The sequence below is a fragment of the Orycteropus afer genome, unplaced genomic scaffold, assembly GCF_000298275.1.
Source record: "Orycteropus afer afer isolate SDZICR_OR568_19922 unplaced genomic scaffold, OryAfe1.0 scaffold00035, whole genome shotgun sequence".
Lineage (NCBI taxonomy): Eukaryota > Metazoa > Chordata > Mammalia > Tubulidentata > Orycteropodidae > Orycteropus > Orycteropus afer.
The window spans coordinates 18461091-18475538 of record NW_006921622.1 but is presented as its reverse complement, the minus strand read 5'-3'; the positions used below and the strand labels follow the sequence as shown (position 1 = coordinate 18475538).

The 14448-nt window shown below is 36.7% G+C and overlaps 1 protein-coding gene across 1 annotated transcript in view; it reads right to left on the bottom strand.

Annotated features, from left to right (window-relative positions):
* Positions 1-855: 855 nt before the first annotated feature.
* Positions 856-14448, bottom strand: part of LOC103193265 (ankyrin repeat domain-containing protein 26) — a gene marked incomplete at its 3' end in the record, with an annotated part of 130106 nt that continues 116513 nt past the window's right edge. The window contains 5 exon segments of the mRNA XM_007936421.1: positions 856-999; positions 5305-5488; positions 7484-7697; positions 11409-11550; positions 11866-11899. Coding sequence (XP_007934612.1) covers positions 856-999; positions 5305-5488; positions 7484-7697; positions 11409-11550; positions 11866-11899 — 718 coding nt within the window.

Below are 14448 nucleotides of genomic sequence, written 5' to 3'. Positions count from 1 at the left end.
TTCTGCAAGTGTTATACAAATTGGCTTGATCCAACCCTCTAGACATGCACACAACACTGCAGGGTGACCAACAAATGACCTTCCACTGATGATTAAGCAACATCCCAGCCATCTTGGCCACCTTCTGCGGTCACATCTAATCTCTGTAACACTGCCCCAATCCCAAACCATATCATGAAGCCCCTTTCCCACTCAAAACCCTTTTGAGACCCCAGCAAATTCTTTCTTCAGTGGCAAAGGCTAGTGTTGCCTTGTCCTTCTTTTTCACCACTCAGGAGCTACTTTTTCTTAATAAACCTTTGTTCATGTGAGGAGACTGAGCCTCTCCTGGTCACTCTTCTGGTCATTCAGTAGAAGGCAGGAACCTGACAGGGGTGACACCTAATGAGGGAAAAAGCCCTTGGCAACATTGCTTTTCTAAAGAGTAAGGAAAATAACATCTAAAATATGGCCTCTACTGGCTAGATTTTTTTCTCCTTACCTATGGGTAGAATTAGTAAACTGAACTCTCTATTAATATATCAAGGGGATAAAATAACTGTCAAAAAGTAGAATATTAGTTATTGGCAGCAACAGTTTTGAGATTATGGAAGGACTGGCAATTCCTAGGGAAAATATTAAAAGCATCTCCACTGGATGAGGTCATTGTGCATGTCACTACTTGACTATTACAAATGGATCTGAATTAAGAATATTATTTCATCCAATGGTACAAAATACCCCACCTCCATCAAAAGATTTTATTTATGGCTTAAAAATCCTCTAAACTTTCCATAATACATGAAGGTAGATTTTAAAATATATACACATATAAATACAGAGAGACATATATTTGATAGTAACTAAAGAGAATACCTCAGAATTGTGCACCATTTTCTTTTGAGCCATTTCTGTCTCCTTCTGTTTGCAAAGATGACTGCTCAGAATTCCATCTTGTAATATTCTGGCATTTTGTTCTCTAGAAAGATTTCTCTGGGCATCATTTCGTTCTTCTATAACCTAGAGATACATTTCATTGAATTGGACTCTAACAACATATCAAAAAAAAAAGAAAGAAAAAAAAAAATGTGTAATAACAGGAAAAAAGCCTATTAAATAAGGGTTTATGTATCACATAAACTATTCAAATTTTAACTGCCTAAACTGACAGTTAAGTGGTTAAGGCACTGCTAATGAAAAACCACCACTCGTCTATCAGTTTGTCATCTGTCAGTTTGTCATACTGTGGTAGCTGGTGTGGTGGCTTGTATGGCTGGAGGCTATGCCACCAGTATTTCAAATACCTGCAGGGTCACCTATGGTACACAGGATTCAGTGGAGCTTCCAGACTAAGAGAGACTTGAAGAAGGAAGCGGCCATCCACTTCTCAAAGAATTGGCCAGTGAAAACGTAATGAATATCAGTGAAACACTGTCTGATATAGTACTGGAAAACTCTATGAATAGTCCTGAAACACTGCCTGATACAGTGCTTGAAGACGAGCCCCCCCTCAGATCAGAAGTCACTCAAAATATGACTGGGGAAGAGCTGCCTCCTCAAAGTAGAGTTGACCTTAATGATATAGATGGAATAAAGCTTTAGATACTTCCATTTTCTGATGTGGCACGACTCAAAATGGGAAGAAAGAGGTGCAAACATCCATTGATAATTGGAACACGCAATGTACAAAGTATGTATAATGTAAGAAAATTGAAAGTTGTCAGAAATGAAATGGAACATATAGAGATCAATATCCTAGGCATTAGTGAGTTGAAATGGACTAGTCTGGGCCATTTTGAATCAGACAACCAGATGATCTACTATGCTGGAAAGAAAAAATTGAAGAGGAATGGCACGGTATTTATTGTCACAAAGAATGTTTCAAGATCTATCCTGAAGTACAATGTTGTCAGTGATAGGACAATATCCATATGTCTGCAAGGAAGGAGGAACTCTGGTGGCCTAGTGTCTAAGGCATCTGACTGCTAACAAGAAGGCTGGTGGTTCAAATCCACCAGCCACTCCTCGGAAGGAAGGTTGAGCAATCTACTTCCATAGCGACACTGACTCAGAAACCCAAGGAGGGGTCGCTATAAGTCAGATCCAACTCGACGGCAGTGGGTGGTGGTGTGGTTTGACCTAAAGGAAGACCAGTTAATATTACTATTATTCAAATTTACACACCAACCACCAAAGCCAAAGATGAGGAAACTGAAGACTTTTACCCACTTCTGCAGTCTGAAATTGACCAAACATGCAATCAACATGTGTTGATTATCACTAATGATTGTAATGCAAAAGTTAGAAACAAAGAAGGATCACAGGTAGTTGGAAAATAAGGCCCTGGTGATAGAAATATCGCTGGAGATGGCATGATGGAATTTTGCAAGACCAACGACTTATCCATTGCAAATACCTTTTTCCAAAAACATACACAGTGGCTATACACGTGGACTTCACCAGATGGAATACTCAGGAATCAGATCAACTGCACCTGTGGAATACTGTCATACTGTGGTGTGATGGAGAAGCTCAATATCTTCAGGCAAGACAAAGCCAGGAGCTGACTGTGGAACAGACCATCCATTGCTCATAAGCAAGTGCAAGATGAAGCTGAAGAAAAAATTTTAAAAAGTCCACAAGAGCCAAAATATAACCTTCATTACATTTTACCTGAGTTTAGAAACTACCTAAAGAATAGATTTGGTGCACTGAACAACAATGACCAAAAACCCGACAAATTGTAGGATGACATCAAGAACATCATACACAAACAAAGCAAAAGGTAATTAAAAAGACAGGAAAGGAAGAAATGACTAAAATGGATGTCAGAAGAGACTCTGAAACTTGCTGTTGAAAGGAGAGTAGCTAAAGCAAATGGAAAAAATGACAACATAAAAGAGCTGAACAGAAGATTTGAAAGAGCAGCTTAAGAAGACAAAGTCAATTATTATAACGAAATGTGCAAAGATCTAGAGTTAGAAAACCAAAAGGGAAGAACATGCATGGCATTTCTTAAGTGGAAAGAACTGAAGAAAAAATTCAGGGCTCAAGTTGCAATACTGAAAGACTCTATGGGTAAAATACTGAATGATGCAGGAAACATCAAAAGAAGATGGAAAGAATACACAGAATCACTATACCAAAAAGAACTGGTTGATGTTCTTCCATTTCCTGGGATGGCATATCATCAGGAACCAATGGTTTTGAAGGAAGATGTCAAAGCTGCACTGAAGGAATTAAGGAAAAACAAGACTCCCCAGGAATTGATAGAATATGCATTGAGATGTTTCAACAATCAGATGCTGCACTGGAGACATTTACTCATCTATGTCAAGAAATTTGGAAGACAGCTACCTGGCCAACTGACTGAAAGAGATTCATATTTGTACCCATTCCAAAAAAGGTGATCCCAAAGAATGTGGAAATTATTGAACAATATCACTAATATCACACACAAGTAAAATTTTGCTGAAGATAATTCAAAAATGGTTGCAACAGTGTACTGACAGGGTACTTTCAGAAATGCAAGCTGAATTCAGAAGGGATATCACTGCTGTTGTCACATGGATGTTGGCTGAAAGCAAAGAATTCCAGAGAGATGTTTACTTGTGTTTTACTAGCCATGCAAAAGCATTCTACTGAGTGGATCATGACAAGATATTAATAACATTGAGAAGAATGGTAATTTCAGAACACTTAACTATGCTCATGAGGAACCTATACATGGACCTGTAGGCTGTTGTCCGAACAGAACAAAGCAATACTTCAAGGTTTAAAATCAGGAAGGAAGTGCATCAGGGTTGCATCCTTTCACCATGCTTATTCAATCTGTATACTAAGCAAATAAGCCGAGAAGCTGGACTGTATGAAGAAGAGCACGGCACAAGGATTTGAAGAAAACTCATTAACAACCTGTTATACATAAATGACACAACCTTGCTTGCTGAAAGTGAAGATGATGTCAAGCACTTACTGATGAAGATTAAAGACTACAGTCTGCAGTATGGATTACACCTCAAAATAAACAAAACAAAAATCCTCGAAATAAATGGAGAAAAGACTGAAGTTGTCAAAGATTTCACATTACTTGGTTCCACAATCAACATCAATGGAAGCAGCCATCAAGAAATCAGACATTGTATTGCATTGGGCAAATCTGCTGCAAAAGACCTCTTTCAAGTGATGAAGAGCAAAGATGTCTCCTTGAAGACAAAGGTGCATCTAACCCAAGCCTCATACACATGTGATAGCTGGACAATGAATAAGGAAGACTGAAGAAGAATTGATGCTTTTGAGTTGTGGTGTTCATGAAGAATCCTGAAAGTACCATGGACTGCCAGAAGAACTAACAAATCTGTCCTGGAAGAAAGCCAGAATCATCCTTGGAGATGAGAATGGCCAGACTTCGTCTCACCTACTTTGGTCATGTTGTCAGAAGGGACCATTCCCTGGAGAAGGATATCATGCTTGGTAAAGTAGAAGGCCAATGAAAAAGGGGAAGATCTTCAATAAGATGAACTGACACAGTAGCTGCAATGATGGGCTCAGGTACAGCAACTATTGTGAGGCTGGCACAGGACCAGCAGTGTTTCATTCTGTTGTACAAAGGGTTGCTGTGAGTCAGAGTCGACTCGACAGCACCTAACAACAACAATAAAAGATTAATGGTTTGAACCTACCAACTTCTCTGCAGAAGAAAGATGAGGCAGTCTGCTCCACTGAAGATACACACCCTTGGACACTCTATGGCGAAGTTCTACTATGTCCTATAGGGTCGCTAGTAGTCAGAATTGACTTGATGGCAGTGGGTATCACAATCTCATGAAAAGGACCTCTGGTGGTGGGCACATTTTGATGAGATGGATTAATATTTTGCTGCTATGCAGCCACTCAGTATAAAAAAGTTTGCTTCCAGGAAGATTTATATTCTTGGAATGAATATAAATCTATGGAGCAGTTCTACTCAGCTCTGAATGGTCACTCTGAGTCAGAATAAACTTTGGTTTGGGTTTGGTTTGTTTTATCATAATCTCATAGCTGTTGAACCTATTTTTTAACATAAAAAATGCCAAAATTAGCATTTATGTTTATGATTACACTCAATTTACCTTCAATTTCTTCATTCACAAAACACATCCTGAGTACTAACTATATGCCAAAAATGCCAATAAATTAATTGATTTAGCTATAAATATTATAGTTCATATTTAGGAGGTAAAAACATTTTTGGTTTATTTTAGACAATATACATTAAATCAAAGGGCCATCATAAATAATATTAATGAAATAATGATAAGAAATCTTTACTAAAGATTAATTTACCTGATTCAGATTACTTCTTACAGTCCTCAATTCCATATCTCGGGTTCTAAGAGTGAGTTCAAGTTGTTGTTTCATTTCAATTTCTTTACTAAATTGCTCTTCTTTCCTTCTTAATTGATCTCTAATTTTTTCATACAATATATCAGCATTTCTTCTCTTTTCTTCTTCTTGTTTTAAAGTAAATCTGCATTTAGACATGTTTATTTTAAAATTCATTTTTTTTAGAAAATAAAAAGTTCACTTTGTGCTCTGGCTCTTTATATGTTAATTTACTATGCAGTTTATGAAATTTATGTTTTTGGATATTTTTTCCTTCCCAGTTCTCCTATTTTTCTCATTTCAATCTCTTTTAAAAGTAATACATTCTTAAAAGGTTGCAATTAAAGGATATACTGTTGTTTTGTTTTGTTACAAGTAACTCTGGTAAACATGGGAAAGGAATTTTGAAATTATTCAGTAAAATTAGAGTTAAAATTATCTTTAGTTCCTACATACCACATAGGTATAATTACCTCTCCATTAAAAAAACCCACTGCTGGCAAGTCAGATCCGACTCATAGGGACCCTTCCTTGGGTTTCCGAGGCAGTATGGAAGAAGACTGCCCAACCTTCCTTCCAAGGAGTCAATGGTGGGTTTGAACCGCCAGCCTTCGGGTTAGCAGTCAAATGCCTTAGGCACTACACCACCAGAGTTCTTACTTCTCCATTAGGATACATAATTTACAAGTTAACTAGTTAACAAGAGACATTGTTGCTTAAAGTTTATAAATTCACTAGAAACAAAAATTTAAGCATTTCACAAAGATGAAATATTACAGATGTCCCCAAAAATTATTTACAGTGTAAGATAGCACCTTCAAGTGTCTTTCACACAAAATACTGCATATTATATTATAATCCAAGACTAGGCTCAAAAAAACAACAAAAAAGCCCTAAATGCCATGGAGTCAGTCCTGACTCACAGAGACCCCTCCTTGGGCTTCCAAGGTGGTATCTCTATGGAAGTAAATTGTCCAATCTTCCTTTCTAGGAGTGGCTGGTGAGTTTGAACCACCAGCCTTCTGGTTAACAGTCAAATTCCATAGGTAGTCTAATTATATGTTACCTCACAATTTTTATACTTCTTCTTTCATAACACTTTAAACTTCTATCTTGTTGATTATTATTGATCTTATTAATCCTCTTTAAATCCCTTTGGAACAAGATAGGATACACAGTAATTAATTAAACAATCAAGATTAATACGTGCTTTCAACAAAGAACTTTGAATTAATTGTACCTATGTATAAGAGAAGCTCTGGTAGCATAGTGCCTAAGGCACTTGACTGCTAACCAGAAGGCTGGCAGCTCAAACCCACCAGCCACTCCTCGGAAGGAAAGTTGGGCAATCTACTTCCGTAGTGATACCACCTTGGAAACCCAAGGAGGGGTCGCTATGAGCCAGGTCTGACTCAACGTAACAACAAAAATAACACATATAAGAGAACCCTATGGGGCAGTTCTATTCTGTCTTACATGGTCACTGTGAATGAAATTCAACTCTAGGGCAAAGGGTTTAGTTTATGTATGAGAAAAAGGTTGAATAAAATACTCTATAATCATTTTCCATTTTGCTTTTCTATGTACATGTTAAAAACAGAACTGCATACATTTTTAAAAAATCATTCTAGTTTGAGAAAAATAGCCATTTTCTACTCTGGTGGTGGAAATGGAAGTTAATATAAACTTTGTCAAATACAATTTACAAGTATGGATGAAAGACCTTTTTTAAAAGTTTTTCTACTTTAACCAAATAATTCTGTACTGAAGAATTTATTCAAAGTAAACCATGAGAAATGGAGAAAAGCATTTATATATAAGATGTTACTCACAGGACTTATTACAGTAGAGAAAAAAGAAAAATAACCCAAAATTCAATTTGTTAAATAAATAATGAGATTTACATATGGTGGACTTCCATATGGCCACTGAAAGTATGATTTATAATTTAATTATAAGCACAACTATTCATTATTAGGGACTTACTTATCACTTCAAGAATTTCATACTTCACAGGACTAAGAATTTTCCTCCTCTATAAAATCCCAAAAGCTAAGTTAGCAACGACAAAAGTTCTCCTACATATCTATAGCATAAAAGTAAGTAATTCAAACATTTCTATAAAACTAAGATTTTATACCTCAAACTGCAGAGTTCTCGTTCCCATTCCACTTTTTGATGCTCTAATTGTGATTTTACTTCTTTTGTTTCTGATAACTCCTTTTGCAGTCGACTAACCTTATCTTCCATTTTTTTATTTTTTCTTGTAAGTAGTTCACAATGATTTTTTTTTAGTTTTATTAATCTCTCATAGGAAAGAATTGTATCCTGGATTTTCAATAGACTAACAGAATCTGTATCAGGGAGAAAATGAAGATAGAGATAATAATATGAGTAGTTTTGTACATAAAGTCCCATTCATTTTCACACTCACTCATTCATATATTGATCAAATATGTACTGAGTATCTACAATGTGGAAGACATTATACTAAGCTCTGTAGATGAAACAAAGAAGACTCCTACTTTTGTTTATCTCAATGCCTACAAGAAGAGAGAGACAAATAAAATGGTAACAATGAATTCAGAGACTCTTAAAAAACAGAGTTCTATAATCACATAAGAAAATATAATTGAGAATCAGCCCAAGGAAAATTTGACTGAGCAAGAGATGCCTACACTGAGAACTGAAGGTTGATCTGAAAGTAGTTAAGGAAAGGGAAGGAAGAACATTCTAGACAGTCTACATAGCATGTGCTGAAGATCTATGGCAATTCACTTCCACCAAGATGTAGTAACATGTACTGATTTACCTTCTTACCTGAAATGATCAAAAATGGAAAAAGACAAAATACATTAAACAGTAATTTTTAAGACACTGAACTTCAGACAATGAATGATGACAATAATCCATGAAAGATACAAAAGAGATGAAGCCTTATAAATGCCCTGCTTATTTCCCTCAGAGAGTTTCCAGGACATGCACAGGGAGAAGGAACTGAGGTGGAATCTAGCAGACTCTTTGAGTTTAAGTTATGAAGCTAGGCAGCTGGAAAAACCAAGAGAGATAGAGATCAAAGGTTAGAACACCAGAGAGGAGAGACCAATATAGATAGAGAACTCTAGAGGGTCCCCCTTGGGTATTGACCAGAGTAATGAACAGTGCATGAATATGAAGTAACTACTGAAGGTAGAAAACAAAAACATTTGAAAAGATTAGATTAAATGGTGCCTATGTTCACACAGGGCCAGGATTAGTGTCTATTTCTACTAGCCAGACTACAAAAACTCTCATAATTCACAGGAAACTTGAGTAGAGCATTCAGAAATTTCTTGCCTTAGTGGTAGGGAATAATTGGTCTTGGGCTGAACACTGCTCTGGATCCACCTGCCAAATCATAAAAGCAAAACCTGAAAGGATCAAACCATTTATAAGTAACCATATCCTAAAGGAAAGTTCAAGAATTATTGCTGTTGTTATTATTTGCCCTCGAGTCGACCTGACTCATAGCAACCCCTCCTTGGGTTTCTGAGGCGGTATCACTACGGAAGTAGATTGCCCAACCTTCCTTCCAAGGAGTGGCTGGTGGGTTTGAACCGCCAGCCTTTTGGTTAGTAGTTGCAGTGTAGTAAATTACTTTGTGTGGCTTTTCTACCTGTAAGTCTTTGTAAACTACAAGATGGGATTTGCTATGAGCAACTGAGGAGCTCCTAATTGCTGAAGGTGTCCACCTGGAGTATTTCTGTTGGGAGTGGCACAAAACAATGTTCTGGGAGGTGCCCACTCTCTCTCAGGTGCTTAAGAGTTCTGATGCTATGATTGGCTAGTTTGACCACCCTGCCGGGCTCAAAAGGAGGCCTCCTAGAATGCTCTCTGACTGCTGGTTCAGGAAGACATGCTGCCAAAAGAGACACGCGCCCCTGAAAGAGACACGTGCTGCTGGGAAAGAGACGCAAGAGACACGCATTGCTGAGTGAGACACCGAGGGACCAGCGCTGCTGGGAAAGAGACTGTGAGAGACTGTTGGCTGAGGAACAGTGGGCTGGGAGAGAGACTGAGCGTTCTTCCTGAACCTGAGTTGTAGCCTGGTGCTTCCCTAATAAACCCCGTAATTCGTGAGTTCCGTGTGGCCACTGCAGTGAATTATAGAACCCAGGAGAGAGGTAGCGGGTTCTTTGCAAGGAACGGTTGGAGAAAGGGCTGGAGGGACATAGCATGTCTGGCATGGCAGGAATAGGCCTTGGGTTATTGCTGGTAATCCTGTCTTCCTCTTGTTGGGTTCTAGGAGGTCAGAATATGAGGCCTCCTTGCCATTTTAGCAGTAGTCAAGTGCCTTAGGCACTATGCTACCAGAGCTCCCATGTTGTTGTTGTTTGCCGTCGAGTCGGCCCCAACTCATAGCAACCCATACTTGGGTTTCTGAGGCAGTATCACTATGGAAGGAGGCTTGCCCAACCTTCCTTCCGAGGAGTGGCTGGTGGGTTTGAACAGCCAGCCTTAGAGCTCCCATAAGAATACAAAAATATCCAGCACCCAACAAGATAAAATCCATAATGGCTGGCACCCAAAGATTATCAAATATGCAATGAGGAAGGGTGGGAAAAAAACATTTAAAAAAAAACAAAAAAAACTCACTGCCATCAAGTCGATTCGACTCACAGCGACCCCTCCTTGGGTTTCTGAGGCTATAGCTCTACGGAAGGGGATTGCCTGGTCTTCCTTCCAAGGAGTGGCTGGTGGGTTTGAACCGTCAGCCTTCTGGTTAGCAGTGAAATGCCTTAGGCCCTATGCCCTCGAGCTCCAATCAAGTGAAACTGACCCAGAACTATCATGGATATTAGAACTGGCAGAGAAGGCAATTAAAAGTTATATCTGTTTTCTGTATGTATAAAGAGTTAAGTAGAGAAATAAAATTTATTTTTCAGAAGACCAAAGTCAAGCTAGTAGAAATGCAAAGTACAATGTCAGAGAAGAAAAATACACTGGATGGGAATAAAAGCAGATTAGACATTGCAAAAGAAAATATTAGTAAATATGAGGTATCACTGTCCAGTGGGATAACTGGAAGTGGCTAATAAACACGTTCCTAAAGAGGTGGGGAAAGTGACAGAAAAAAGTATTTGAAGGAAAAAATAGCCAAAATTTTTCCAAACTTAAGGAAAACTACAGCCATACAGACCCATATAGATTTGTAAACCCAAGCACAGAAAATTGAATACAACAAACACCAAGGCATAGCACAATCAAATTGCTAAAACTAGTCATAAAGAGAAAATCTTCAAAGCAGTTAGAGAAAGACATGTTATGTACTGAGGAACTAAAAGATAAGGATGAAATGAGATTTCGTGTCAGAAACATGCAGTTTACCTAGTCAGTTATACCTCACTAAAGCTTTTGAAAACAAAAAGCTCTACTGCAGGAACAAACATCTAAGGAAGTGGCTAGGACACAGAGGGGAAAAAAGGACATGAAATGATTAAAGTGAAGGATTTTGGTCTTTGACCTTATAGCAAAAAATGACTGCTGGGTTTTTTAAGCAAGGACAATATATGTTCAGATATGAGTATTTACAGTTATGGCTGCAGTATAGACCAGGATTTGGGGACATGGGGAAAACAGGCCTGAGGTTATTACAGTATTCCAGGCAAAGAAGAAAAGTAAAGTCAACAAAGACAGGAGGTGTCATTCACATTGAGCAAAGTCTCAAAGCTCTGCAGATGAGAGTGTACAACAGCTCTCATTCTATTTTAATAGTAAAACTTATTTCTGAGATGAACAGCACTATATACATCATTGCTCAATGGTGCAGTGCTAAACAAGGTGCCCATACATTATTATATCCACTGCCATCGAGCCGATTTCAACTCATAGCATCCCCAATTGGGCTTCCAAGGCTATAAATCTTCATAGAAGTAGATTGCCTCATCTTTCTTCCACAGAGCAGCTGGTGGGCTGAAACCACCAACATTCTGGTGAGCAGCCATATATTTTACCCATTATGCCACCAAAGCTCCTTATATATTACTACAGTACACATGAAAAGGCTATTTATACAATGATCCTACCTTTACAATCCATTCCAAGTTGTTCGATTAGCAACATAGGATTCTTATGACTAAAGTTAGACAATACGCAATCCTCTGAAGCTGTTTCAGATGACTGAGATAAGTCATCAAGGTCATCCATGCAATCAATCTGCTTTTGGACCTATAAAATAAATAATGCTATGTCCCCCAAATATTTATAGCATATACTAAGCTTACAGAGGTAGTAAATATCCATCCATCTTTTCTATATGAGCAAAATCAAACATCTTAGTAAAATTAATTTTACTTCTTAAAATAATTAATTTTTGTCAAAAAGATACCTTTATCAAAAGCTACTGTTTCTACATCACTTTCTCAAATTAAATTTCTTTCATTTTAAAACAAAAGATTTTCTAATTTTCCACTTTACCTTTCATAAATGTATTGCTTCCAACTACAGAATAACAATTTTAATAAATTATTTTTTTTACAATACCTTGCTCTTTTCATCACATATTTTCTTTGTAGTCCTATAAAACAAAAAATTCATTTTAGGCAAATATTTAATATGTCAAATACAAAGAATATCAAACACTGTCTTATATATAAAATGTTTGCATTTATAGTTTATTTTTCCTGTTCATAAGAAAGTTTACAGGTAATTTAGAATAAAATTATTTTCTACAATGGGAATTAAATTATAAACAGAAAGTAATATTAAAGGACAAAGAAAATATATAAATAATATCATTATTCAAAAGTATTAAATTTATATCAAGTTTTTTGACAGGAAAGCAAAAGGAAAAACAACTTGCATTGCATAATGGGAAGAGATAGGTTGTTTTCTTATTATTTTTAAGGTTTTTAATGGCATGGCACTAAATCTTACTTGGAAATTTTTACTGCACTTAAGTAGTAACATGAGGAAAAACCTTACTTAATAATGAAAATATTAGTTAGCTGTTTGAGGACTACTATGCATTATTCTAAGTACTTTATATTTATAGTCTTAACTCATTTGAATCCTCACAACAATTCTTTGAGGTAGGTAATACAGTAGATATTTTACAAAAGAAGAAACTGAGCCATAGGGAGGCTAGGTAACTTGCTGAAGGCCATAAAGCTAGTTAGCAGACAAGCCTGAATTAAAACCCAGGAATTCTGGCTCCAAAGCAAGTTGTTCACAGTATGCTGATACAATAATATTTATTTTTAAGTTCTTTTAAGTAATAGGATAGTGAATGAAAGAATATTATCATTCCATTTTTGGTTACATATAGTAACTTCTGAATCTTGCAAATATTTTCTTAAATTAAAAGACTTTATAACTAGGCAAAATTGAAAAACTATTTTCAATAAATCTTTCTTTTTTCAAAAGAAACTCATTAATAGGCATTCATTCATCCAACTGTTTGTTTATACATTCAACAAATAGTTACAGAGCACAGGATAAGTGTCAACAACAGTTAGGTACAGGGCAAGATGGTTTTGTACTCTGGAACTTTGTAATCCTAAACTAATCTGCAGTAGACTGTCAGCAGTTTATTTCTCCTTTGCTCATACAACAAAATCCTTTCCTTACCTCATAATCTAAACAGTTTTAGATTGATAATCACTGGATAATTTAGAGTACCTTACAGAATCACAGTCATTCATGACCGTCAAAGCACTGCAATATCTGAATCATCAAGGAATGGTCAAAATCTATTCAGTAGGGCCTAAGGGCTTGCATGTTCAATATTACGTAATTTTTAAAAATCTGCGTATGATAGTATAACTTTAAGTCATTATCTGCATATTCAATTATATGAGAATGTTCCATTATGAAACATTTTGAATGAACAACGTTTTACCAAAAAAACTATGTATGCTAAAAAACAAAAAAAGAAAAGCAAGCATGGGGCGTGGTTAAAAATCAAATAAATTACAAGCATCAAAAAAACCTCACCCAACTAAACATGAATAGAAATGATAAGAACTGTTCCTGTAAATCTTTACAAGATATTGCAGTAAAACCAGCAAGCTTTTTAATACCTAGAAGCGGAAACAAAATTAAATATAATAAACTTGTCTTTCGCTACTGAATCACTTCCATCAGCATACAAACATATTTTAAAATGTTCCAACTCAAAATACAAAATATAACTTTTTTTTTAAAAGAAATGAATTTTATTGAACTATAATTTATCTACAGTGAAATACACAAAACTAAACTGAAATGGGTCAATGCATTTTTTTTTTGCAGTGTTCCCTTCCCTCCCCTCCCACCCCTGGCAACCAACAAAGGTTTTCCTCCATATATAAACCTTTCCTTGACCCTCCCACAACAACAAATACTTTATTTGTCCTTGTGTGATTGACTTCTTTCACTCAGCATAATGTCCTTCAAGTTCATCCATATTATACAGTGTTTTGCAGACTCTAATTATTCTTTAGTGCTGCACAGCATTCCAGTATGTGTATGTACCATAGTTTGGTCATCCACTCTTCCGCTGATGGGCATGTAGTTTGTTTCCATCTTTTTGCTACTGTAAATAGTGCTGTGATGAACATGAGCATGCATGTATCTGTTCCTATCATGGTTCTCACCTCTCTAAGATATATACCTAGTAATGGGATGCTGAGTCAAATACATCTCCAATTCCAACTTTCTACGGAATCGCCATATTGCTTTCCACAGTGGTTGTGTCACTTCACAGTCACAGAAGCAGTGTATAAGAGTCCCAATATCTCCACATCTCCACCAGCATTTGTTATTTTCTGTCTCATTGAACCTTGCCATCAGTGCTGGGGTGAGATGGTATGTATCTCATTGTTGTTTTGATTTACATCTCTCTGATAATGAATGATTGTGAGCATCTTTTCATGTATCAGCTGACCACCTACATATCCTCCTTGGTGAAGTATCTATTCATGTCTTCTGCCCATTTTTAATCGGATTGTTAATTCCCTTGGTGTTGAGGCGCTGGAGTTTTCCATCAATCTTAGAGATAAGTCCCTTGCCAGATATGTAATTATCAGCAAATACGAATTTGTTGCTGTCATTTTCGTCATGTGCTTTTTCATTGTGTTGATTTCC